The sequence below is a fragment of the Brachyistius frenatus genome, unplaced genomic scaffold (genome assembly GCF_029030835.1).
Source record: "Brachyistius frenatus isolate BFR_SWC_R1_liver_20210118 unplaced genomic scaffold, ASM2903083v1 Contig_1, whole genome shotgun sequence".
NCBI classification, from domain to species: domain Eukaryota; kingdom Metazoa; phylum Chordata; class Actinopteri; family Embiotocidae; genus Brachyistius; species Brachyistius frenatus.
The window spans coordinates 6,714,482-6,738,210 of NW_027210600.1; the positions used below are offsets into that span (position 1 = coordinate 6,714,482).

Genomic DNA, 23,729 nt, shown 5'->3' on the forward strand with positions numbered 1-23,729 from the left:
ACATTATTCAAAGGGGATACTTTAATATATGTTAACATATCAAGAAGTCCATTAACTGTGTTATTGTTTTGTCTGTGTTAACACATTTAAAATGAGCGTGTCACGACGTTTAATTTGAACATATAAACACCATTTGAAAATTGATATTATTGATTTTGAATGTGTTACTGTGTCTATATACAGTCTGTGGTGTTAACACGTTTTCTAGCAATTGAGAGAACACACACACACACACATTTATTTTAATTATCCAATACCACATCATATGATTTGACTGGAATCCTGGATCCGAATCACAATCTAGACAAACAACAAAATAACTCCCATAATGCACCTGTTCGTTTCCTTAGAAACGGTCTGTTGTCTCTCCACAGCTTCCTGTTCAGCAAAACCGAGAGGAGTTTTATCACATGTTTGTAGAAGGGTTTTTACAGAGTCGACAGACTGCTGCAACGTTCAGGGAAGCGGCTGTCATAAGTTTTACTAGATTTAGGGTAAGTATGTGAAAGTCCGGCTGCGCCATCGGTCAATTCATCAAGCGTATCGTCAATAAGATAAGTTTACGTGGAGAGAGAGAGAGCACTGCAAAACAGGCTGCTTGCCATTTCACAGAGCTTTCAATTGGGAAAATATCGACATCAAATTGACCTGATAATATCTGAGTAACACATTGAGGTGGTCGGAAACGAGACATTTTGAATAATCTTTTTAGCACGTTCCCGTAAACGTACTTTTTCTTGCGCGTGCATGTTGTGCTCTTATTAAATTACACAAATTTGTTGATCATCGGCCAAGTCGACTCATTAATTCACCACAACATCCCATGTTGCAGGTGAGACGATGGCTGGACCTCCAGTGGACCTATCTTTTAAAAACATCACCAGTCTGACAGGTAGGCTACTATCTGTCTCTAAAGATTTTCAGTCTGTCCTAATTTACAGTGTATGTGTTATTTATGTTACATTTCAACATGCTGTGAGTTTGTTTGCAAAGTTTCTCTTGTAAAAAAAAAAAAAAAAAAAAAAAAAAGATTTAGATCTCAGTGAAGCTTCCTGGTAAAAGAAAAATAATTAGAAGTTTTTAAACTTTGGAAAAGATTTTCATTGTACGTATGTGTATAGATTTGATTTATCAAACGAACGTGTAACAGCTCAAACTAATTTCTCTATTTTTGTGCGCGTAATGCATCCACTTTTATAAATCAATCAATAGATGCCCTTGAAACAGGCCACCATGAATACAACATTGCACAAAATCAAACAAATCAACAAGCCAGTGCTTAATATTCACTTCATATTCAGTGTATTTTTTAAGAGAATTGTGCGGTTTCAGATGCATGGACAAAGGAACCCACCAGGGGTCTGCGGCCTTTAAAGAGAAATTCAGAGAATAAATGCCGAAGTCACTCTCTGCGTCTCAGTAACAACAACATCACAGACCTTCATGACCTGCAGAGGACTGTCAACCACTTCCTGGCTGAGCCATCAAGTCTCACGTGGCTGGATCTTTCATTCAACAAAATCATTCACATAGACCAAGTGAGTTCCCCCTGCCTGGCTTGTGTGTTTTCTTGCTCAGTTTTTTTTTAGTCGTCTCCGACTCTCTCCGAATCTCACACATAAAGTATAAATAACTGTTTAGTGTTAGTTGGCTCATAAAAAAAAAATCCGTTATAAAGAAATATGTCTATTTGGGCATCAGTATATCGTTTTATTCTTGTCAGATAAAATATGTGTCACAGTACATCTGTAATTTGTGTATGTGTGTTCCAGGTGTTGTGTGAGCTGCGTGACCTACGTGTGTTATATCTTCACGGCAACAGCATTTGTGTTCTGTCAGAGGTGGACCGGTTGGGAAAGCTGCCACATCTACAGTCCATCACTCTACATGGAAATGTCATAGAAACCAACAAGGCTTACAGGTGAAGACTTTCTTAACTTTAACAAATTTACTCTCAACACACACATCCTGCTGAGCTGTAATAAGTTAACAAAGTGACATACTGTTGATTTGCAGTCATCGTTTTATGGTTCTGTATAAGAACTGAACATTACAGAGCATCCAGAATTAATCCACAGCAGCTGGTAGGTTTCTGTGAACAGAACCAGTCAGCACCTCATACACTGAGACGTGTGTACTGAGGGATTTACTCTGCAAGAGTGCAATTATAACATGAGTGTGTATGTGAGACACGAATCTTGGCAAGCATGTAGCTGCATAACACTGCAACAGGTGCTGAAATGCAGATCAAGTTCATATTACAGATCCTAGTCTGCATAGCAACACTGGTTCCCACCGCACGCATGCACGGTGGGGTGCAGAAAGAGGTGTCGCTGGTAAAAAACAAACAAAACAAAAACTATCAGTCAGTCAGTGCAGCATATATGTGTAGCACCAGTGACATATAGATCAGATCTACTTTTAATTAACCTCTTGAATTACAATGAATTAAAAAGACCAGAAGATTGGGGAGCATTTATGTCAAGAGGGAATGCCCATCCATGAACTGATAAGGAGACCTAAGACTACATCTGTCACCATCTTACAATGCTGTGATTGCAGCTATACACCAATCCTCTGTGATTGGTTCCCCACCGTAATTAATGCTTGTGGTAATTTGCACATGAGGCTGGCTGCAGGTTTCATTGTGATTGAGCTGTACTGTTAATAAGGTTGGAGGTTCAGCAGTCAGCCGAGACCAATAAAGGGACTTGAATGAAACCTTTCTTCTACTCTTGAGTCCAGTGTACGTTTAATTGAGTTTGCGTAGGTACAGGTCATTTTTCCCATATAGATGCATACAATATGTTCATAAACCAGGTAGCGTGTGTCTTTCTGTGTCCAGGAATCGTGTGATTTCTGTTTTGCCTCAGTTAAAGACGATGGACTTCAGTGCTGTGACACGGCAGGAGCGAGAGTTGGCAAATATCTGGCAGCACAACAACCGCAGCAGAAGCAGCAAGGAGACTCTCCAGTGACGGCTCGCTCTTCTCTTCTTCATTTCTCTCTCCAAAACATAGCTAATGAATTGCTAAAACGTGATAAGGATGCAAATGGCAGAGTGCTTCTGATATTGGTGTGGTTTTTGAGATGTTTCATGTTTTGTTTTTTGTTTTACTGGTGATCTTTTTATAACAAAGTTGCAAGGTTGTTGCTGTTAATGGCCGTCTGCAGCATTACCGAGGCAACTCCTCAGATATGAGCATGGTGGAGGTCAATATTCATTTACTAAGACGTGATGGCTTTGTTGAAAGTCTTTAATGAACTGATTAAACCAAAAAACAAAACAGAATTAAAACTTTTTGGTACTAGCCTAAGATATCACAAACATATTTCAGGTAGTATTACACATTTGAGTAACAAACAAAACAGATGAAAAAAATGCCAAGAACCCATTGCAAAAAGCTCAAATCAGTTGCGCAGTTGAAGTAATCACAGCCTTGCAGATCATCCCTTTAGAGACTCGAGAGCAGCTCACCCTGCTCTCTGCCCACGCATAGTCGTGTGCTCTCCCCCGAAGAGCAAATATACATTTTAAAAAACACAAATAAATAATCACAAAAAGGTCTCGGATCATTTTTATCTGCCGTGGTACATGGATCGTTGACGCTCCCTCTCACTGCTACAGTGGTTAGTTTCGGATTAATATGAACAACTCAATCATATTACAATCTGCAACGAAAAGCTTCGTTTGAAAGCTAACAAACGCAGACCTTAAAAGTGTTCTTGTGTTTCATAAAAACTCTGATCACCACAAGATCTTAGCCAATCCAGACCGAGGACCTCTTCACAAAAAGAGGAACTTCATACAATCCATCATCTGTTTTTATATTCAATCAGAAAATTCTGTACAAAGGCATGAATACACAACATCTGTCCCTGCATCCTCCACACGTCCACCGCCTTCATGTCCAAATGCCTCCGCTGCTGTTAAATATGTGAAGTTCTTGATTTAAAGAGTCTGACAGCTCATTCTTTAGAGCCAGAAAACGGCAAGAGGACACAGCGCTGTCTGTAAACTCAAGAATTTGTGCCCAGGAAAGCTCCAATGTTTCCCACTCCCAAGGGACATTAGAGGCCCACCTGTGTTTGTGTTTGCATCCTCACCCCCCAGTGGACACCAGCCACGGACAGGTCACCCGGGATTTGGCCTCAACTGGAATAACTGACTACACGCTGGATGGCTAAATTACTAATCCAACCAGTTTCATTGCTTCAATTTTTAAACACGAGTGACACCAGAGTCTCAGCATACATCAGTACTACGCTGTTACAACCATCCAAAACATAATGACATCTTAATCTCGAGAAGAAAACAGATTCAACTTTTTGGGTTCCAGTTTTTCCAAAGTTTTTGCTGCTCAAGGAAAAACACAGAAGAAAGGGTGAATATAGAGCAGAGTTAAAGACGTGAAGTCCAAACGGCAAGCCATGTTGCAAGTTTTTCTTTGCTCTGGTCAATGGCTAAAACATTCAACCAATGCAGTTACACCTGTGACAAATTTTTTTTTAGTTGGTGACAACTGTGCTGAGATGATTTCTATTACCCCACGAAACAGAGATTCCTAATGTCTCCTTTTCCAGTGGAGACTATTTCAAACATATAAACCAATGCCGTGTGCCAAAAATCCTACAGCTCTGTCCCAGGTGATTACACTGTACATTCTTCCGTGCCTTTGGGGATCAGCAGGCTGTGAAGTTAGCCTTGCCCGAGTGTACAGGCTTGGTTTTCTGACAAAATAAAGATACTGTGACGGATTTAAAACCTTTATAAACAGTAGGGAGAGCATCCTAAAAGGCTGAATGATGAGTTTTCCACAGCCGGCGATCCGGGCATTACGCTCAGAGAAGGCCTTGTTGTTCTAAGTATGAGATCATACCCATCTACAGTGAACCAACTTCCATTTCCCATTTGACAACTTGTCACTGACCCATAATTGATTACACTATAGGACAGCCAAAGGGTGAAACCCCGCATGGTGTCTGTCTTTGTAGCAGTTAGAGGCGTAGCTAAGAAGCACAAGGACCAAAATGTGTTTAATAAAGGGTGGGCTGGAGGTTGAGGATGCAGGAGTGAAACAGAGGGGGTGGGATCAGAGGAACAATATGCAGGCCAGAGTCGCAGAATCAGGGAATGGCAAACTGGACCACCAGATCTTCTTTAGCATCCACTTTGATTTGAGAGATTGCACTGTAAGCGTAAGCTGCTATCTTGGACACCTGCGAAGAAAAGAGAAGATATAGTTATTAGATAGTGAAAAAAAAATAAGTGAAACAAGACTGGTCCGCTGTGTACGCTCGTTTAATTAGGTGCCCAACGACAGGAACAGGAAAGCATTGGGTGTCGTTCAGATCTATTTTAAGCCACACACTGAAATACCACGCAGCCCAACGTGTTGCATAATATTTCCAAAAGTGTGTCTGATATGAAACGTACCCAACAAGGAAAAAAAAAACGTATGACGTGAAGCGATGCACACGCAGGAAACGCGTGTCAACATATAATCTCTGTGTGTGCGTGTTTATGTATACGTGCGTGATTACCTGCTGTATATCCGAGTATGGCACCAAATCACTCGCAAGCACTTGGTGGGGCTGGCTGGTGAGGGAGGGCAGAGTGAGGGCTTTCTTTAGGGGCAGACTGGTGCTCAACACAGCCAGCTTTGTACTGCAACAACAACAACAAAAATAGCTTAACGGTGCTGTTGCCTTGTCATCAGCTGTGCAGCAGTTCAGAGTTCAACTCACCAACTTGTCTCTTAAATCAGACGGCTGTGAGAACAAGCCGCTTTCCCTGCACCTGGATTTTAGTCTAAACATACCGCAGCTGCTCTGGTTAGTGGAGATCCTCCAACTACCACTAGGTGTCACTGCAGCTAAGGTTTAGGTTGCGATTTAAAAGGGGAAACGCTAAGCTGTTGCAATGTTCTGGTTAAATTATTTCCCTCACCACTTCCTCCAGCCTCTGGGTGGGTGAAGAAATTCATGTTTACAGTTTTATTTTTCCCACCATCAACAGAATCTCAGGAGCTTAATTCACTTCTTCTTTTTTTCCCCCCAACAAGGTTTAAATTCGTGAGACATAACCAGACAACACAAAACACTGAACAGCAGGATTTCAAGCTCAACATCTTATTAATTACAATATTACTTTCATTATTATAATTTACGGTTTTATATGCTACCTATGATTCAGCTGCTTAATAATCTTCAGATAAGAGAAATACAAACTTTTTCCATCTCATTTTAAAAGCCAGCCATTGTCCAAACAGTGATCCGCATCATTTCCATGCAACTAAACCCAAAAAGCAGCATCGTTTCACGACAAATGCACAACCGCTCACCGACATACCTGTATTGCCGAGCTTTGTCCATGTACTCGTGCTGCTCCATCATGACGGAGTCAGCTGCCGAGACATCGATGATGTTCCTGAAACGGAGAAAAGATTGCGCATGAATAATGGCGTTGTTTTAAGGAGATGCATGCTGAATCTGACGGGTCTTGTGTCACGTGAAGGAGTTTCCTTACTGTGCTGTTTTTGTCAGGATGGATGTGAGGAGGGCTTGTTCATCTGTCCGTGCTGAGGACACGTTGGTAGTGATCCAGTCAGTCCCATTTGGAGGCTTGCTGACGGGGTTTGGGTGGGGGATCAGCGGCTTAATCTCATCAGGGTCCTACAGCAGGCAGAGCCCAATATAATCAACTGATAAGCTCGTGTCATTTTGGAAACTTATTTTCCAGTTGTGCAGCAATTAAAATACAGCAGAAATAAGTGCTAAATTGTACCATATTTTTTTATTTACTTAAATAAGATATTGATTAGAACAGTTCATGGTAATTGAGGCTATTAAATGAAGTGATGAAGCATTATGTAACTCAACAAAAGTGTTTGTTTTTTTTCCATTTGATACAAGAAATGACAACATTATGTTACAATATTTAAAAAAAAAAACTAGAAGCTTAAGAGAAGTATCAGCTCCGCAACTACAGCAGAGCATTTCTCAACAACAAAACACTTAACATTGACACGTTAAAATCCTTCTGATGCTCATTTTACGACCAAGACGATGTGTTTCCAGAATAATATATCCAGAGAGGGAAAATATTGATCCCGACTCCTGTTGCTAGATTGAGGACAGACAACCAAGACGAAGGCAGAACTGAACTTTGTTTCCTTAAACTAAAAATAGCTGGGAAAGATGAGGGTCATGTGACATAAAACACGTGGTGTCCGGGGTATCAATCACTTTTGTTGTTGGCACACCTGCTGAGGTCATAATAGAGATCTCAAACATTCGCAGGTGACAAATGATCCGCTTTCAAACTATTATTTGTTTGAAGGAAGAATACAACTAAGAGGTAAATGACTGGGTCGTGATAATCGTTAAAAGCGCCTGCAGATATTTTACCGCACAGAAAACTTTCTTTGAAACGCGTTTCCTTGCCTTCAGACTTTTAAAGCTCATCTTTTACCCGTTTTATGATTTGTGCGAACTTAAAAAAAATAAAATTAAAATAAAAAAAGGAAAGCTGCCCGGAGCCAGGCCTGTCCCGAAAGCTACGGCTGGTTTTAGGTGTCACACCATTATCTGATAAATTTTTTAAAAACGACCACTCGGTAACGTCCCGATATATATTGTGCATTTTGTGCATGAAACGCCTTCGCAAAATAACACATTATACTTTGCATCTCAATGAAACATCTACTTGTCGCTCGTAGCATGCTACGAGCTACCGACCTGGTTCGGAGTGTCGTTCTCGCTGCTGTAACAACAACCCATGGCAGCGTCCGAGGGGCGAAGCTACACAACCCCGGCTTCCCCGCTCTTTGTCACGAACGAGCCGCGTATTTTTCTTCTCCGTCAAACATAAAACTTCTCTCCTGCGCGGGTTTACTTTAACCTCACCTAAAAGGGAGGAAGCTACTGTCAACAGCAGCCTCTGGGACGAGCTATCACATGACAGCAGACCGTGGTGCAACGACATAACGGTTACTTCCGGAATTTCAGAAGCCACGCTGGCCCTCGTCACGTGACGGGGGAGGGGGAGGGGAGGGGAGGGGGGAGATTTCAAGCGTGCGCGAAATTAATCAATAAATTAAATATGAGTGAAAGTGATCGTGTTGTAATAAATACGTTTGAATTGATGAGTAAAACTAAATCACTTTTAAAGGTAGGACTATACCTCTTATTAATAAATATTAGATTTTTTATTTTTTTTAAAGGGCTACAGGCGTGGGTAATTAATTTTTCCCCTGCATATTTGTTGTTGAGGATATTTATGAATGTGTGCCAAAAATCAACGAATGTAAACAATTGAATATGAGTAGCAGTAGAGAAAAAAAAATACAAAATACCCAACTTAAAGTAAGTTCCACATTAAAATAAAAATGACCACAATTTAATTTCCTTTATATACAAAAAGGTTACTGCAGGTTCCCTGCACTGCTTTAGGCAATTCAATTATCTTGAAATTTTCAAAGGGGAGTAAAGCCTCAAAAGTACGGCATCGGTCTTTTTCTTATATATTATCCTTTAAGGTGTTTTTTGGTTCTTTTTTTTTGGGTGTTGTTTTGTAGTCCTCGAGGATTTTTTTTTGTTTAAAGACTATTATTATAAAATATTATTGTTATGTTTGCATTGTTCTAATGCAGTTGCTAAATTGTGTCTAGTCAGACTACCTCAAGGAAACGGACACATAGGAAACCTGGGATAGAATTTATCTCTGGATCGGGACAAGAAACTGCCACGTGAGGTCTCGTGTGGACAGTACTTGGAAACTTGGAGGTTTCACAAAAACATACACAGCTCACACAAGGACCCAAGAGCAAAGTCTTGCCCCTTGAAGGATCTTTTGGTCATGTTTGTGTGTTACATTATGCATTAACCAGCTAGAAGCTCGTACTGATGTTGGTACTGCTGGTACTGACATTGCTGTTTGACTTCCACAATATTTTATAAAATGCATTACTCTGAAATGTGTAGCTAGAAAAGTACCTCATTACACTGCACTGCACTAGAACACAGTGACCTGCCTGAACAAGACTTTTCTCTCTTAAGTAGGTTAGCAAATCTGGCAAAATATATTTAATTATGTTTGAACTGTTCCTAATTTTATAGGCTACTACTAAAGCAAATTCCAGCGGGAGAAGAGAACAGGAGAAACATGTTGGTGCACATGTTGTAATCTCCCTGATATAAGGGTCTCTGATGCCCTCTGGCTGAGTGTGATGACAGAGTACCACACACGCTGCAGTTACATCTTATTTCCAGTAACTCATTTCATAATACCGATGCTTCTTTTTTTTTTGTAAAAGCTCTCCATACATTGAAACAAACTTTTATTCTCACTGCTTTTACAAAAATATATGTTAAGTTTGTGTAGCCTGCCGAAATGCGAGAAAATCTTATATTTTCAGGTTTTTGAAAAGGTTCTCTGCTTTTCAAAAGCTAAAAGCTTAAAAATTATGCAGATTTATGTTTTTGAGACAACAAAATATTTAGATTTTTTTTTAATAGGCATATATACAACGTTTGAAAAGGGAAGAAAAAGGTTTAAAGAAAGCACCAATCAAATGGCTTTAATGTAGGAATGAAAATCCACACTTTAAAGTTCCTTTTACCACCTCTACAAAAAATAACTAAAGTACCACAAAGCGGATGTACTAACCACTCAAATTGTTGTTTACATGCATATCTGTCCAGACACATACAGATATTGAACTCAGTGACCTTAACTCCCAAAATGTAATCAGTTTAGCTTTGAGTCTAAGTGAATGTTTGTGCCAAAGTTGAAGAGATTCCCTGCAGGCATTCCTGAGATATCGCATTCAAAATGGGAAACAGATGTGAACTCAGTGTCCCTTGGCCAACAAAATCTTATCAGGTCATCCTTGAGTCCCAATAATTGTTTGTGCCACATTGGAAGACATTTCTTCAATGCATTCCTGAGAAATCGCGTTCGCAGTGGGAAATGGTTGTGAACTTACAGCAACTCTGACCTTTCACCTTTGACCACTAAAAAGTTATCAGTTCATCCTTGAGTCAAACTGAACGTTTGTGACAAATTTAAAGAAGTTCTCTCACGGTGCTTTTGCGATATTGCGTCGACAATAATGGACTAGGCACATAAAAATGGACATGAGGTCTTATCGAGCTTGACCTTTTACCTTTCATTACCAAAATCCTTTGGAAGTGAAGGTTGAACATTGAAACAAGATTGATGTCCAAGTGAACATTGAAAAGTTTCTACGTCTTTTCTTCGTCAATGTCAAACGTTAAAAAGACATTGAAAAAAAGACATCTTTCATTCAACATTGATGTTCAAGCGACATTCACGATAGTCGTCGAAAAGAGATGTCCTTTCATCTTTAACATGGACGTCCAAAAGACATCCACATTGGACGTTGAAGATGTCTTTTTTCAACGTCCACCGTGGATGTCTCTTGGACATCAAAGTACATTGAAAAGAAATTGAAAGTATTCAGTGTTCAATATTGACATCACAGGGACGTCTGCGGTTCAAGTAGCACCATTCAATTTTTTTCTCAAGATATTACATTGATACTACAAAAAAAAGGTTAAATATTCCTATAGTCAGTCTCATTAGACTATTTGACGTGATGTAGTCTTTTCATAAACTATTTATTCAACTTTGCTGATGCCTGCATAATGAAGTCTGCCTGGAAAACTTATGTAAGGCAAAACGCTACTAATTAAACTGCATCCGTTTACCTTTTCTGTTGCGTGTCTCTAGGCTACTACAAACATTGTCGTTTACAACGTGAATGCCAAACTACATGTGGAGGCAGACAGCGGTCTGGTGGGCTGGCTGGGATGATGATGATGACTGGGAGGCGTCTGCCCTCTCATTTACCCCCTGTTCCCTGAACACCTCTTCGTTTACACCGACAGGCCGGTCAAATCCAGGCAGAGGAGCATCAGCTCAATTCACTCTCAACAAAACAATGACTGCTTTTCTGCTCGGCTTTTTTCTGTTTGGAGTTTCTCATGCCTCTGACACCGTGGCTCCTGCCCAGCTCGGGCCGCTGTCGCTCGGCTTCAGCTCCTCGGTCCGCTCGGTGTGTAAGCCCATGCCGAGCACTCTGTCCCTGTGCCACGGGATCGGCTACCGGCGCATGTGGATCCCCAACTTGCTCGGCCACGATTCGCTGAAAGAAGCCCAGCAGCAGTCGGCCGCCTGGCTGCCGCTCATCTCCAAGCTGTGCCACCGGGACACCAAGAAGTTCCTGTGCTCGCTGTTCGGCCCGGTGTGTATGCCGGAGCTCAGCGGGCCGGTCAGCCCCTGCAGGAACCTGTGCGAGGCCGTGCGGGACGGCTGCGTGCCCGTGATGAGCGCCTTCGGGTTCCCCTGGCCCGAGATGTTTAACTGCAGCCGGTTCCCACGCGGAACCGAGCTCTGCATCCCGGCAACCGGAGATCAGGAGGGGCGGACGGCGGAGGAAGTCAGGCACGAGGAGGTGCTGAAAGGTCGGAGAACACATCTGTCCGTCTCGAAAGTTTTACCTTCTAGAAAACAGCTGATTTAAGTCGGTAGAGTAGGCTACGAAGTCCTGGTACAGTTTCGTAGTTTACTTGAGTATTTCAGTTCTATGCTACTTTATTGGCTACTCCTGTTCCACTTAATTTGATAAATAATACTGCACATTTGACTAACTGTAGTAAGTTACTCTTCTTTAATGTTACATTTAAAATAGCCTTAGCTACATAATAAGCTTCTCTTGCATTGTCAACGTTTTTTAAATTGAAGCTTCTTACACTTCCGTTATACTTATAAAACTGCCTTGTAGAAGTAAAACTTTCCAATTTAACAATATTATATTGTGTGTCCTACTTCATTAATCTAATGGCATTTGTGATTTATAGTGTGACCCCTTGGTTGGAAATCACTGCACTAAACTACAGAACTAGTTTAAACCAGATCCACTTGAAAGTGTACTAAAATGCTGCTGCTTACCCTTTGTTGCTTAAGTCAATAAAACTCTAATAATGTCTTAAGTGAGCGCATTTTGCTCACAACACTTCTGCACTTTTGCCTTTAAATGCAGGACTTTACTTATGACATAATTTTTACATTGATGTACTGGAACTTTTATTTAAGTGTCAGAATACTTTTTCCACCACTGCCATTGTCCCTGCATGTATATTTTAGGGTATTCAAAATTTTTAGTCTGATCAACAGTTCATAATCAGCATATGTCCCAAGGTATATGATGCATTTAACTTTTTAATGTCATGTATGTATTGTATCAAATATGTATAATTTGTCTTATTTAATTTAAAATCTGTTTCCTGTCTCTTTGGCCTGTTTCCTGTGCTGCTGTAATTTCCCTTCTTGACGTCAATGAAGTTTTATTTTATCCTGTTTATGGCGTTTCTGTTGAAGGAGAACATTCCCACCATGTAAAGAAGTTTTCCAGCACCTCTGCAGACAGTTGCATTCTTCTAATCAGTTTATTTTCCATCCCCCAGGGAGTGTTATTTGTGATGCCTGTAGTCTGGCTGCTGAGGGGGAGACTGACATCCAGGAAAACTTCTGCCGCAGTTCATATGGTAAGAATAAACTAATGGAGATCATGTGGGTTCCAAACACATCCTTCTCTTCTGTTGTGACTGCAGCAGAGTGCAGCATATAGTAACCTTTTTAAAAAGATCATTCTTGATCAAAGAGAACAGATGATCTAATCGTAGATGTAGAGAGGTTGTTTTACAATGTGCCTGAAATGACACTTTGTCTCCGTTGCAGCTTTTAAAATGCGTCTGGGCAGCGTGTCAACAGTGGGAGGCGACCGTCAGCTGGTTCCTGTGGCCCGCAGCCGCATCCTGAGGTGGGCAGGGGGAGGTGCAGAGAGGGCACAAGAAGTTGGAGGCGCCATGGCCCACAGCGCTTTGTGGCTGCAAGAAGGAGGAACCTGTACTTGTCCTGGCTTAGACTCTGCAGAGACAAACAAAGACAGAGGGCTGGAGGAGGAGCAGATAGACAAGAAGCAGGCAAAAGAAGGTGGAAAGGTAGGGAATGGGGCCCAGGGTGGATGGTACTTGGCCCTGGCTCAGGCTGAAGAGGGAAGACTGGTGCTGACTCGACTGGTGAGGTGGAACAGAGGGGACAAAGAGCTGAAGAAGTTCATCAGAGCTCTCCTCAAACAGCCTTGTCCAGAGCTTTAAACAGCGAGTTATCAACCACTGCAGCCCTGTGATTGAGGAGGTTGAGGTTGTGCTGCATGTCGCAACTCTTTACAGTAATGTACACAAAATCCAGCACAGTAACCAAAGAAGGAGTAAGAAACAAGGCAGGAGCCAACTGCTATTTAATGAACAGCAAATAATTCTTAAATAACGCGAAATAAATCAGCTGAGTGTAGATGAAAATCGAGGGCCAATAAAATCGTCCTTATACATGCAATCTTTGTATACCATAAATGTCTTTATTTTTTCTGTTTCTGTTCCCTCCAGTAAAGCAGAGCATAATTTTAATAAAGTGAAAAACAAGTTTTATTTTACAGAGAATGTATATTACTTTGTGAATGACCAAAGACAGAGCTGCTGTTTGAGAACCTTCCTGTGATCACCACTTAACACATAGTTCTGTAAATATCACACAGGCAGTGGTGTTGTGGTGTGGTTACAAAAGCCATATATGTTGCAATGTAGTTACAACTGGAGCAAAATTAGTGTATTTTAGTGTACATACAAGAGACATAATGTAGCCCATTAATTAAGTTCATCATTAATCAAACAGGTGAGTAGTTTTAGTTCTGATAAAAGAGGTGTGGACTGATCTGCAATGAAGCAACTTTATTGTTGTTGTTCCTGTAATGATAAATGATATACTCACACTACCTATCTAAACGTTTCATACACATCAGTCTTTTAACATAAATATAATAGACATGCAGGTTTTTTTGTTTCGTTTTTCATTTTCTTTCACAGCGACCAAAATCGCATAGTCGTATTTTGATGAGAGAAAACACTTAATGTGGAATGACGAAAACAAAAAGTATAATGTCAACAGCAGAGGAGCACTGAAAAGAAAGAATGGGAAATGTGATGCCATGTGAACAACAAATTGTTTAGATTTGGGTTTTCGTCTTTTGTTGCATATTATTTTAAATTTATTTGTACAAAACATGATTCGACTCTGTTTTTGAATATTAGTTTTTTTTAAATAAAGTTAGATTTAAAAAATAATATAGAATTATTTTGTTTTGAGTTACATTCGATAATATTCCATACATTTGTTTTTTTATTGATCTTTCCATCAGGGCAAAGTAAAGAGAGAAATTGGACTCCATACAACCACAGAGAGACACACCTGTTGATGTTAACTTGATGTATCAAATGTCAAGTTTCACGCTGTCTCACTCTGCTCCTTTTTGAACAGTGTCGGCCCTATTTTGAACATCTGAACTTGATGTGTATCTCATCAGAAAATGACAAAATTGATGTCCAACAGCTGTAAAATTGGTACTGTTGCTTTTATCTCTCTGTCTGTTAATTGGGATTAATTACAGGATATATATACTGTCATGCACGTCATACATGAATTATTCATAATCCAGAGTCTCTGACCGTCTCTTAAAACACACACACACACCATTCTCTCTGCATTTCTGCACCTGTCTCAGCTGAAGTGCCACTTTAACTTTGTCGTCATCAGCGCTTTAGCTCTAATTTCATCAAACGTCTTTGAGAACGGGTGAGTTTGTCTTGTTTTTGTGGGATAGTGAGGATAGTGTGTTGTAGCATCTGTTCAGTGCGAGGCAGAGAGCTTATGGAGTCTACAGTTACCTGAGGCAGTAGAAACATCTAGAGAGGCCCAGCACACTCTCTCACATCAAGCTCAGGACTAAAGCATGGATACCTGTCTTCATATAGATCTCATCATGTGTAATCAAAAACTAAAAACTAGCATTCATCTAAAAATGTGTTTATGTTAAAAAAAAAAAAATTTAGGTAAAAAAAACAATTTTCTATAGGAATGTTATAATTGCCAAGTTTTGTGGCTTTGATCATGAAATCCTGGAGGTATATACAAGCCAAACCTAAAGAGGTCCACCAAAAAAATTACTTTTTACACAATTAAAAATGTGTTAATTTGAGGGCGGATGAAGTTGTTTTTATCTGTATACTGTACTGAAAATGACAAAAACCTTTAAACAAGACAGAAAATGCGGCTGTTGTACACTACAGAGTAGCACAGTCTAATATCGCAGATAAAATACATTAAGTCAGTGGCGTTGTAGGTGGTGTAATGAGTGTAAAAGATCAAACGTCTTTCAGTGAATTGCTGGAATTAACGTAAAAGTTAATTGAAAGAAGACATAGCATCCACTTTATTAACACGTAAATGAGTATATATGACAACTGAATCCACCAATGTGTGTCTGTCTGTGTGTTTTTCTGTAAAAGCCAGGATGGTGTCACCTGCTATTGCTTTGGCCTTCCTCCCCCTTCTGCTGACACTGCTTATCAGGTACCGCTACTACTTTGTGCTATTGTATCGGGCGGTCCTGGTCCGGATGTGGAAGGACTGTGTCACCGGTTTGACCCGAGAGGAGCGTGCTTACCAGTATGTCATCACTCATGCCACCCCTGGAGACCCAGAGAGCATCTTGGATGCCTTCGATGCCTGGTGCAGCAAGGTGGAGTTCATCAGCAACATTGGGCCTAAAAAAGGTGAAGGAATTTGAGAGGGAGATTTTATTAGAGATGTGACACACGTGTAAATCCCTAAACACATACTGCACATTTATAATATGTGTGTGTGTGTGTGTGTGTGTGTGTGTGTGTGTGTGTGTGTGTGGTTTCTCTGTGTTTAGGGAAGATCCTGGACCGGCTGCTGATGGAGCAGAGCCCTCTGACGGTGCTGGAGCTGGGTGCACACTGTGGGTACAGCACCATACGGATTGCCAGGTCTTTGCCGCTGGGTGCCAGACTCTACAGCATCGAGATGGACCAAGGGAATGCTGCTATCGCTGAGAAAATCATTCGCCTGGCAGGGTTTGACGACGACACGGTGAGACAGCAGAAACATGTAACCCATTCACAAAATTTCACAGAATATCCAATACACTTCAAGTCCTGTAGGCCTCACCCACCTACAGGCTATCATCGTTACTGTTTTTACATTCATTTGGGACATTTTTATTTCCTGCAATGAATATCAAGAGTACTATACCTTTGAGACATTAGTGCTGTGTGTTCTCCAGGTGGAGCTCATTGTGAATCCATCTGATGAGGTGATCCCTCGGCTGCAGTCCGACTACAATTTGGAGAGGCTGGATTTTGTCTTCATGGACCACTGGAAGAAATGCTACGTCCCTGACCTTCAGGTAACTAGAATAAACAATCAGAGAGGACACATGAACTGAAATTCTGTTTTGGAGTTTTTTTGTCCAGTCAAAAGTCAGAGTGGATAACATGAGCTTTTAAATAAAACTTAGGTAACCTCTAGTACCAAAATTCTGCCTCTAAATGAAATAAAAGTGACTCCACATATTAAAAAGTAGAGTGTGTTTTTTCTTACTCACTGTCAAGTAAAAATGGCCTTTATTTAAGTAGCAATGAAAATAATATTTAATTTAATTTAGACTGTTTATTTAAAAAGATTCTGTGCAGCACTTTAGTGAATCTGAACAAATATTTTTTAGTTGAGCGCCTTCTCACTGGTGCCTGTTCAGCTCCCTCCATTACTTACTGTGTGTTACAGATGCTGGAGGGCTGTGGACTGCTGGGAAAAGGAACTATGATTTTGGCTGACAACGTGCTGTTTCCTGGGGCGCCAAAGTTCCTCCGACACATTCGCAACAGCGGCCTGTATGAGTGGAAGATCCACCGGGCCACACTAGAGTATAGCAAGGGCATCAGGGACGGGATGGCTGAGCTGGTGTATCAGGGAATCAAGTAGATCTCGAAGACTGGGATGTCACACTCGATTACTCCAATATACATTTTAGGAATGGCAAGGGATGATGATATACTGTCAAAACAGTTTTTAAGGAAAATTGGGATAAGAACTGTAAATTCTCCTCTGACGCTGGCATTCACCTCAAAACTCAGTTTCTGTTTAGGGCCCGAGCACCGATGGTGCAAAAGCCCTATTGTTATTCAAGCGATTATTATTATTATTCTCCGTAAACAACTGCATGTTTGGCGGCTTTATCGTACTCAAAAACTCATGAAAGTTGCTGCACCCGTCTCTCCCGGCAAAACATTTCGTATTTTAGTGGCTTGCTAGTGTCCCCTAAAGAGATGCCCCGGCAGCTACATTTACCTACATGCACGAAATTCGGTGGACATGTGTATCACACTGAGACGTACAAAAAAGTTACATTGCACCATGACGTCAACTCAACAGGAAGTCCGCCATTTTTAATTTAGTCGCCACTTTTGTCGATTCACACGTTGTACTTTAACAAACTCCTCCTACAGATTTTGTCGGACCGACTTGAAATTTAATCAGTTCACTCTTAACATGTTTGGAATTAAAAGTTATCAAAATAATTAGTTTTCATTGATCGGTATGCCTGTTTGTCTTGTAATTGCAGTCATACTAATACAAAACTAAAGAACAACAATACAAAACAAAACCCTAATACAAAAAATAAAGGGTGTGACTAAATCTTCTTGGATTTCTGTCTGAACTACCACAGACTTTTTTTTTTTTTCATATTTCGGACGAAATGCTATAGTATGACAGTGGTGCCACTGTGGTTAGAGCAGTTGCCTAAAAATGAGAGAACTGCCATGTATTCAGTTCAGAAAAAAGTCATACTCCAAAAAGTGATACAAACTTCATATGGTATGTTGTCCGAAATATTCAAAAAAAAGTCATTCTATATCATGTTGTCCAAAAAGTGACCCAAAAGTCATTTTTGTACATAGTATATAGTATATAGTATAGCCAGGGCAATGCGACTGAGTTTGACGTTTCTCCGTGACACAGGAAGTTGATGTTTAAGGTCAACCGATACTCCAGACCTTACAAAACGTCAGGCACCTACTTTCATGAGTTCAAAAGGCTTTTTTTTTTTTTTTTTTTTTTTTAAAGAATAAGGAACGAGATCGATAATAAAACTTAAAACTGCAAGGGGGAATATGCGGACCCTCGTGTGCTGTAAAGTCAGAGAGCCTGCGGCCCCGACCCACTGGATCCCCGATGTGCAGCGTGCAAGGGCCCGCATATCACTGCTTGCAGTTTTAATTTGTATTATATCTCAATTCGAGGAAATGCAACAGTGTCTTCCAAATTAGCTCACTGCCAGAGCCCTCTCCTGGGCCAAAAGTATCAGGAAAAGAAATGGTCATGTTCCAAGTTAGTAATCCTATGTGCATAACCCCAGTCTCTAAATCCAAATAAATGTTTACCTTGTTTTTGCTGGGAATCTTTGTCACCATCTCCTGTCATTCCCTGCTGTCAAAAATCTAATAAGCAGAAACCTATCTCTTAAAAAAACATTAGCCTGTTTGTTTGAGCATAAATCTGAAAGGACTATTGGAAATATATTAAATATGTAATTAAAATGAATTCATTTTGCTGAGTTTTTAACAAATGTGTTTAATATTATTACATTAAATATTGAATTAAGTAAAGTGAAGTGTGGACGCTGGCCCAACCAAAACCTGAAATGTTACCAACACCCGATTCAAACTAGCCTTTAACAAAGTATCTCACGTTACCTTCTTGATTTTCATCTCACTGAACAGTTCGTCAACATAAATTCACACTGCTCACTACCATTTTACAGTTTGTTATTTATTAATAAGAAACTAAAATGTAGAAAACAAGGCTGGATCAAAATAACTGTAAAAAAATATTCAAGACCTCAAATAATTTCAGTACAAATAATCAAATTTTAGAAAGAAATTCTGTAAAATAGACATGGGAGAATTTAGATGGACACTGTTAGTACTGACATTTCAGTTTACATTTTTCTGTGAGGATGGCAGCTTTTCCATTTTACATAATTCAAAATATTAACATGCATTTCAACTGTCCGAACAGAACAGCATTACACAAGTTTTTGTGAATCTTCTTCTAAAAGGTGTGATATCTGTAACAAAAGATCCAACAGAGCACTGCTATGAAACAGAACTGGACTACATGGTGAAGCATCTGCGTGTCTTTGTTATAGGTAACAAATTATCTTGCTGACTGAACTAATGTTTACGCTTAGTCAGCTATTTAGAGACGCTTAGTAGCTCATCTAACAAGGTCAAAGTTTAAATGTGAGATCACTGAGCTGATGTCTCTGGCTGCCACTATAAGAGTGTCTGATTGACATTATAGTTATAAAACAGTAAAACAGTAGAGTTTGTGTATCCATTTTAGAGCACTGGACACGTGTGCGTGCATGTGTGTGTGTGTGTAGCTGCTGTGGCTGGATTAAATAGTTAAATATATTTACCAGGCAAAGACAAAATCAGAACGTGTGCACAGGCGCTTAAATGTACCCATGTTAGTATTTCCACACACATCCCTCACTCAGGCAGCAACACTCACAGAAATGTTTGACAACATTCAGAGCTTTCAAGACTGACAGGCTGCACCTTGAAGTTAGAGAAAAGTGCTGACCTCCCCTGAAGAATCCTCTGTGGATTCAGCTTTATTCTTTTCCTACTTACACAAATAAAAAAATATATCTGTATCACAGGCTGAAGGGTCAGCAGCCATGTTTTAAGAAGAAAGTCCAGGACCAGACGGCTTGATGGAGACTAAATTGTCTATTGTCTTAAATCATCCACTGATCTTGGTCTTGATCCGGTCCTTCCATGTCCACCTGACAGGAAGAAACAGAGACACATTAAAGACTAGTATTTCTCTGTTTGGGGAGAAAAAAAAAAAGGCCCCAACATTTAATTTCAGTATATTTTAGTGACTGTTTTTAAAATGTAAGTCAAGTTTTCCACTTTTGAACAGCATGAAGCCATTTGCCTGGTCTAGTTAAAGATTCTGCTTCCATGGAAACAAGTGATAAATGAAAGCACCTCATTGATCTCGCCATCATCGGGTGACTCGTTGTAGTCATTCATCTCATCCATGTCCTGCATGTCTTCTTCATCTTCCGAGTCCTCCTCACTGTCCTCCTCGTCCTCGTCGTCCTCTTCTTCTTCCTCTTCATATCCTGCCTACGCCAACGCAAATACAGATGACATAGTCAGAGGGAACCATGTGACAAATGCATGTTTCTTCCTGTGGCAAGGTGAGACTAAAATATTCTAAATATAATGTACACTTAAACTGATATTGATTCTTTTGAGGTGCCTAAAATACATTTTGTTGCTGACCCCAACCACAGCGGTACATTGCTCAGCTTCTGTGCCGAGTACAGCTGAGGGCCTGCTGACTCCAGATCTACTGCAGGAAATCCCACTTCATGAAAGCAGAACTAGCCCTTCAAAATGCTTATGGTGCTACCTCAAAAATAGGTTTCCCAATGGGCATCAGGTTGTTGTCTTTCTCAGCAATGCTCTGCAACTGAAGCACAGACAGATAGCACGTATTGAAAGAGTGAGCATGAAAAGTGAGAAAAGAAAACGGTTTGGGAGCAGAGGAGTTTTACCCAGGTCTGGTGCTGCTGCTCCTGCTGGTGCAGCTCGGTCTCATCCACACACGGTCGGTCCAGGTTAAACCACAGGGACTCCGTTATCCGGGGGAGCAAAGAGGGGAACAACGTGGACATGTCTGCCACACAGGAACAACAACAACAACAAAACACAGAGTCCACCAGCAAGTGTTAAAACTCTCGTCTTCAAGGAAAAAGATGAGCACACAGAACTAATGCAGGGACAACTCAGCGTAACACATCGTTAAGTCTTCCTGTTTCAAACGCACTCTCTCAAATCTAATGCAACCTCCGCCAGTCTTCGAGAAGGAAATATTGTAACATAATAAAAAAATAATACAAGACGCGATCTTACCCGTTATCTATTAAATAAGTCCCTGCCAACCACTCGCTCCGGTTTCAAAAAAAATTCAAAACAAATTTGACCGGAAACTGGGGGTGTTCACCTATAAATAGTCCTCTTTTCCACTACCGCTTCGCTAAGGTTCCGTGTTGGTAGCATGAGCAGGGGGAAAGGAAGCAGCAACAATAATGTAAGTTTGGATAGAATGTGTGATAGCGATGATACTTATCTGTATATTGTAATACAGATTACTGATGTGTTTTCTGGCATAAATAATGATAGTCTGGGTCACATTTCAGATGAGTTGTTAACAGCTCCACCAAATAATGCTTTCTCACTTAACTACTCACATGGCTTCACTTCAGCAGCTAAATGTTCAGATGATCCAACACTCATCAAAAATCGAAGATAAGAGAAAAGGTTCAAGAACTGGAATCAGATTTGTGTATTCAAACTTTTTTCTTTTTCACCGTTGTAAGAATTCTACTTTATATGATGAGTTCCCTGAGATTATGTAATTTGGGACTATACATTTATATATATATAAATGTATAGTATATATAGTATATACAACCGGTCTTGTATATACTATATATATTGAATTATACTGAATATAATTTTTTTCATCTCCCAGTATTAGTCCGATGATACCTCAGATGTATGTGCTGTCCCTGGATATAAAACTGAATATAAAGTAGTTCACACCAGCTCCACCTTCAACAGCTACAATAGTAACTTGCTGATGCTTCAGTATTAATGATCTAATGATGTAATATATAATAGCATAACAGTCAGAGGGACTAAACCAGGACTTTTACTTTAATACTTAAACTACATTTTGCTACTAATACTTTTACAGGCTTTTTAATGCAGGGCTTTTACTTGAAGTGGAGTATTTTTACACTGCTTTACTGGTACTTTTACAAAAGTAGATTATCTGAACACTTCTTCCACCACTGCTGTAAAGGAATTTCCCCACACTTTTTCTTCATATAATCAGACTGTATAGGAAATGTATGAACTCGTTTCTACCAAAGGGGAGTTAAAAAGATGCTGATGGACAGATTTAAAAATAAAAATGAAATCAAACAGTACATCGAAACAGTCTCCTCTTCAAACAATAAGAAAGCTGCTCAAATGATAGATATCAGCCCAGACATGCTCTTGGTCTTTGTTGTAGTTCATGACTTGTTTTCTCCAAATATTTCTAAAGTAGAAAAAAAGACACACACACACACACACACACACACACACACACACACACACACACACACACACACACACACACACACACACACACACCTGATGACTCCCTCTGTGTGAAATGGCAGTGTGACCTAAGACGGCAATAAGATGAATACAAAAGTGGCAGTTAAGACATGTTTCTGCTGCATCTGTGTTAGTGTCTCCTGATTCAACAAACATTAAACATTACAAGCATGCTGAGTGGTTGATTTTCTGAGTGTGTGTGTGTGTGTGTGTGTGTGTGTGTGTGTGTGTGTGTGTGTGTGTGTGTGTGTGTGTGTGTGTGTGTGTGTGTGTGTGTGTGTGTACACATTTCCGATACAACACACACTTAGATTGACCTTGAGATAAGACAAGACCTTCCTCACACCAAGACAGAAGATAAAACTCACACGATCACGCACATGCACACAAGGCAGACTTTGGACTCGAGGAACTCATTTTTATAGAGCTCCCGGTAGTTTTCAGTCACTGTCCACTCACACACTTCCACACACAAGGGCACAGATGTGTGTTTTGTAATTCTTGTTTGTTCTTGAGAAGTGTGTAGGAGGTGACTGGAGACTGATTTGTAGGATCGTCCCTTCAAGAAGGACTCATCACAGAAGTAAAGAAGGTAAAGCGAATTTGTTTAGCATTACTTGTAAATCTTCTAATTGGTTCCTAGGTGGAGGCTATTTCCACTGTAGATGAAGCTAGTATATCTTACAGCATAGAAATATTTCTACTTGCTTAAAGATACATTATTAAATGACTCTTAAATTGAGTACTTTACGATATGACATGGTGGGGGTAGAGAAGGAATCTTCCCTTTCTGGCAGACTATATGCATTACAACGCTTTCTACTGTGTTTTTTGTTTTTTTTGCTGCATTCAGGAGCTATAATTAATTTGTTGTGCCATCTTGCAGTAAATAAAACTTTTCTCATGTCCATCCTTTGTCACATAAAAATGAGGAAGATAATAAATGTCAGAGTGTCAGAGAGAGAAAGCAAATACATTTAGGGAAAGGCAAAACAATTAGACACAGATTTTGCAAAAGGGTTACAGTAAATGCATCAGACCTGGAGCATAATTAAGACATGTCCATCACTTATTATGATTGTGAGTTACTGCCTGCAATACAAATCAAAGGTTGAGTTGACACTTGCTGTAACTAAGTTCTGTTTGTTTTACCGTTACACCTTTGAATCATATGCGGCTCTGGAAGTTCTTAAAGATGCTGTAAAGTAGAAATGAAAATGAGTTTTAAGTTCATCACACCACAGAAGTATGGGTTGTTAACTACCCATCCAAATTTGAATGAAAAAAAACACGGACAAGTTTGTTAAATTAGGCTTTGAAATCGTGAGAAAATCCTCAGTCTTCTCTGCTCTGAGACTGGGGGGGCGTGTCCTGAAGGAGCTGAAGCTCCGCCCACTCGCTGGAAGGTGTTCAGTGTCCTGTATGACAGTCCTGTGGCTGCAGTTCTTTTCCCCACTAAGTGGTCCATCAGACATCCAACCTCTCAGTGACTTTATGCATGATGTCCCACTGACACTCTGTCTCTCTGGTGG

General features: G+C 40.2%; 5 protein-coding genes across 5 annotated transcripts; 3 read left to right on the forward strand and 2 right to left on the reverse strand.

Moving 5' to 3' along the window:
- Nucleotides 1-3: 3 nt before the first annotated feature.
- Nucleotides 4-3,437, forward strand: lrrc51 (leucine rich repeat containing 51). Its single transcript, XM_069719540.1, has 5 exons — nucleotides 4-494; nucleotides 833-892; nucleotides 1,333-1,538; nucleotides 1,773-1,921; nucleotides 2,846-3,437. The coding sequence occupies exons 2-5, from the start codon at nucleotides 841-843 to the stop codon at nucleotides 2,976-2,978; spliced, it is 540 nt and encodes a 179-aa protein (XP_069575641.1). The 5' UTR covers nucleotides 4-494; nucleotides 833-840; the 3' UTR covers nucleotides 2,979-3,437.
- Nucleotides 3,244-7,981, reverse strand: lamtor1 (late endosomal/lysosomal adaptor, MAPK and MTOR activator 1). Its single transcript, XM_069719665.1, has 5 exons — nucleotides 7,741-7,981; nucleotides 6,530-6,675; nucleotides 6,353-6,430; nucleotides 5,545-5,668; nucleotides 3,244-5,220 (listed from the first exon to the last, which is right to left on the reverse strand). The coding sequence occupies exons 1-5, from the start codon at nucleotides 7,780-7,782 to the stop codon at nucleotides 5,128-5,130; spliced, it is 483 nt and encodes a 160-aa protein (XP_069575766.1). The 5' UTR covers nucleotides 7,783-7,981; the 3' UTR covers nucleotides 3,244-5,127.
- Nucleotides 7,982-10,875: 2,894 nt separating this feature from the next.
- sfrp2l (secreted frizzled-related protein 2 like) lies at nucleotides 10,876-14,544 on the forward strand. Its single transcript, XM_069691273.1, has 3 exons — nucleotides 10,876-11,490; nucleotides 12,493-12,573; nucleotides 12,767-14,544. Exons 1-3 carry the CDS (start codon nucleotides 10,968-10,970, stop codon nucleotides 13,183-13,185), a joined length of 1,023 nt encoding a protein of 340 aa, XP_069547374.1. The 5' UTR covers nucleotides 10,876-10,967; the 3' UTR covers nucleotides 13,186-14,544.
- Nucleotides 14,545-15,434: 890 nt separating this feature from the next.
- Nucleotides 15,435-16,927, forward strand: tomt (transmembrane O-methyltransferase). Its single transcript, XM_069719420.1, has 4 exons — nucleotides 15,435-15,696; nucleotides 15,840-16,036; nucleotides 16,230-16,352; nucleotides 16,730-16,927. The coding sequence occupies exons 1-4, from the start codon at nucleotides 15,435-15,437 to the stop codon at nucleotides 16,925-16,927; spliced, it is 780 nt and encodes a 259-aa protein (XP_069575521.1).
- A 1,686-nt stretch (nucleotides 16,928-18,613) lies between these two features.
- On the reverse strand, nucleotides 18,614-21,023 carry anapc15 (anaphase promoting complex subunit 15). Its single transcript, XM_069691283.1, has 5 exons — nucleotides 20,941-21,023; nucleotides 20,583-20,704; nucleotides 20,438-20,497; nucleotides 20,008-20,148; nucleotides 18,614-19,799 (listed from the first exon to the last, which is right to left on the reverse strand). The coding sequence occupies exons 2-5, from the start codon at nucleotides 20,700-20,702 to the stop codon at nucleotides 19,752-19,754; spliced, it is 369 nt and encodes a 122-aa protein (XP_069547384.1). The 5' UTR covers nucleotides 20,703-20,704; nucleotides 20,941-21,023; the 3' UTR covers nucleotides 18,614-19,751.
- Nucleotides 21,024-23,729: the final 2,706 nt, after the last annotated feature.

Bases quoted from the DNA above. Each gene is read 5' to 3' on its own strand.
- lrrc51 (XM_069719540.1), top strand. From the start codon at position 841: ATGGCTGGACCTCCAGTGGACCTATCTTTTAAAAACATCACCAGTCTG. The intron at 893-1,332 runs GTAGGCTACTAT...GTGCGGTTTCAG, and splicing joins AAACATCACCAGTCTGACAG to ATGCATGGACAAAGGAACCC. The intron at 1,922-2,845 runs GTGAAGACTTTC...TTCTGTGTCCAG, and splicing joins GAAACCAACAAGGCTTACAG to GAATCGTGTGATTTCTGTTT.
- lamtor1 (XM_069719665.1), bottom strand. From the start codon at position 7,782: ATGGGTTGTTGTTACAGCAGCGAGAACGACACTCCGAACCAG. The intron at 6,676-7,740 runs GTCGGTAGCTCG...TGCCTGCTGTAG, and splicing joins AGAACGACACTCCGAACCAG to GACCCTGATGAGATTAAGCC. The intron at 5,669-6,352 runs GTATGTCGGTGA...TTGTTGTTGCAG, and splicing joins GACAAAGCTCGGCAATACAG to TACAAAGCTGGCTGTGTTGA.
- sfrp2l (XM_069691273.1), top strand. From the start codon at position 10,968: ATGACTGCTTTTCTGCTCGGCTTTTTTCTGTTTGGAGTTTCTCATGCC. The intron at 11,491-12,492 runs GTCGGAGAACAC...TCCATCCCCCAG, and splicing joins GCACGAGGAGGTGCTGAAAG to GGAGTGTTATTTGTGATGCC. The intron at 12,574-12,766 runs GTAAGAATAAAC...TCTCCGTTGCAG, and splicing joins CTTCTGCCGCAGTTCATATG to CTTTTAAAATGCGTCTGGGC.
- tomt (XM_069719420.1), top strand. From the start codon at position 15,435: ATGGTGTCACCTGCTATTGCTTTGGCCTTCCTCCCCCTTCTGCTGACA. The intron at 15,697-15,839 runs GTGAAGGAATTT...CTCTGTGTTTAG, and splicing joins CAACATTGGGCCTAAAAAAG to GGAAGATCCTGGACCGGCTG. The intron at 16,353-16,729 runs GTAACTAGAATA...TGTGTGTTACAG, and splicing joins GCTACGTCCCTGACCTTCAG to ATGCTGGAGGGCTGTGGACT.
- anapc15 (XM_069691283.1), bottom strand. From the start codon at position 20,702: ATGTCCACGTTGTTCCCCTCTTTGCTCCCCCGGATAACGGAGTCCCTG. The intron at 20,498-20,582 runs GTAAAACTCCTC...TCTGTGCTTCAG, and splicing joins AGCAGCAGCACCAGACCTGG to TTGCAGAGCATTGCTGAGAA. The intron at 19,800-20,007 runs GTGCTTTCATTT...TCTTCCTGTCAG, and splicing joins ATGATGGCGAGATCAATGAG to GTGGACATGGAAGGACCGGA.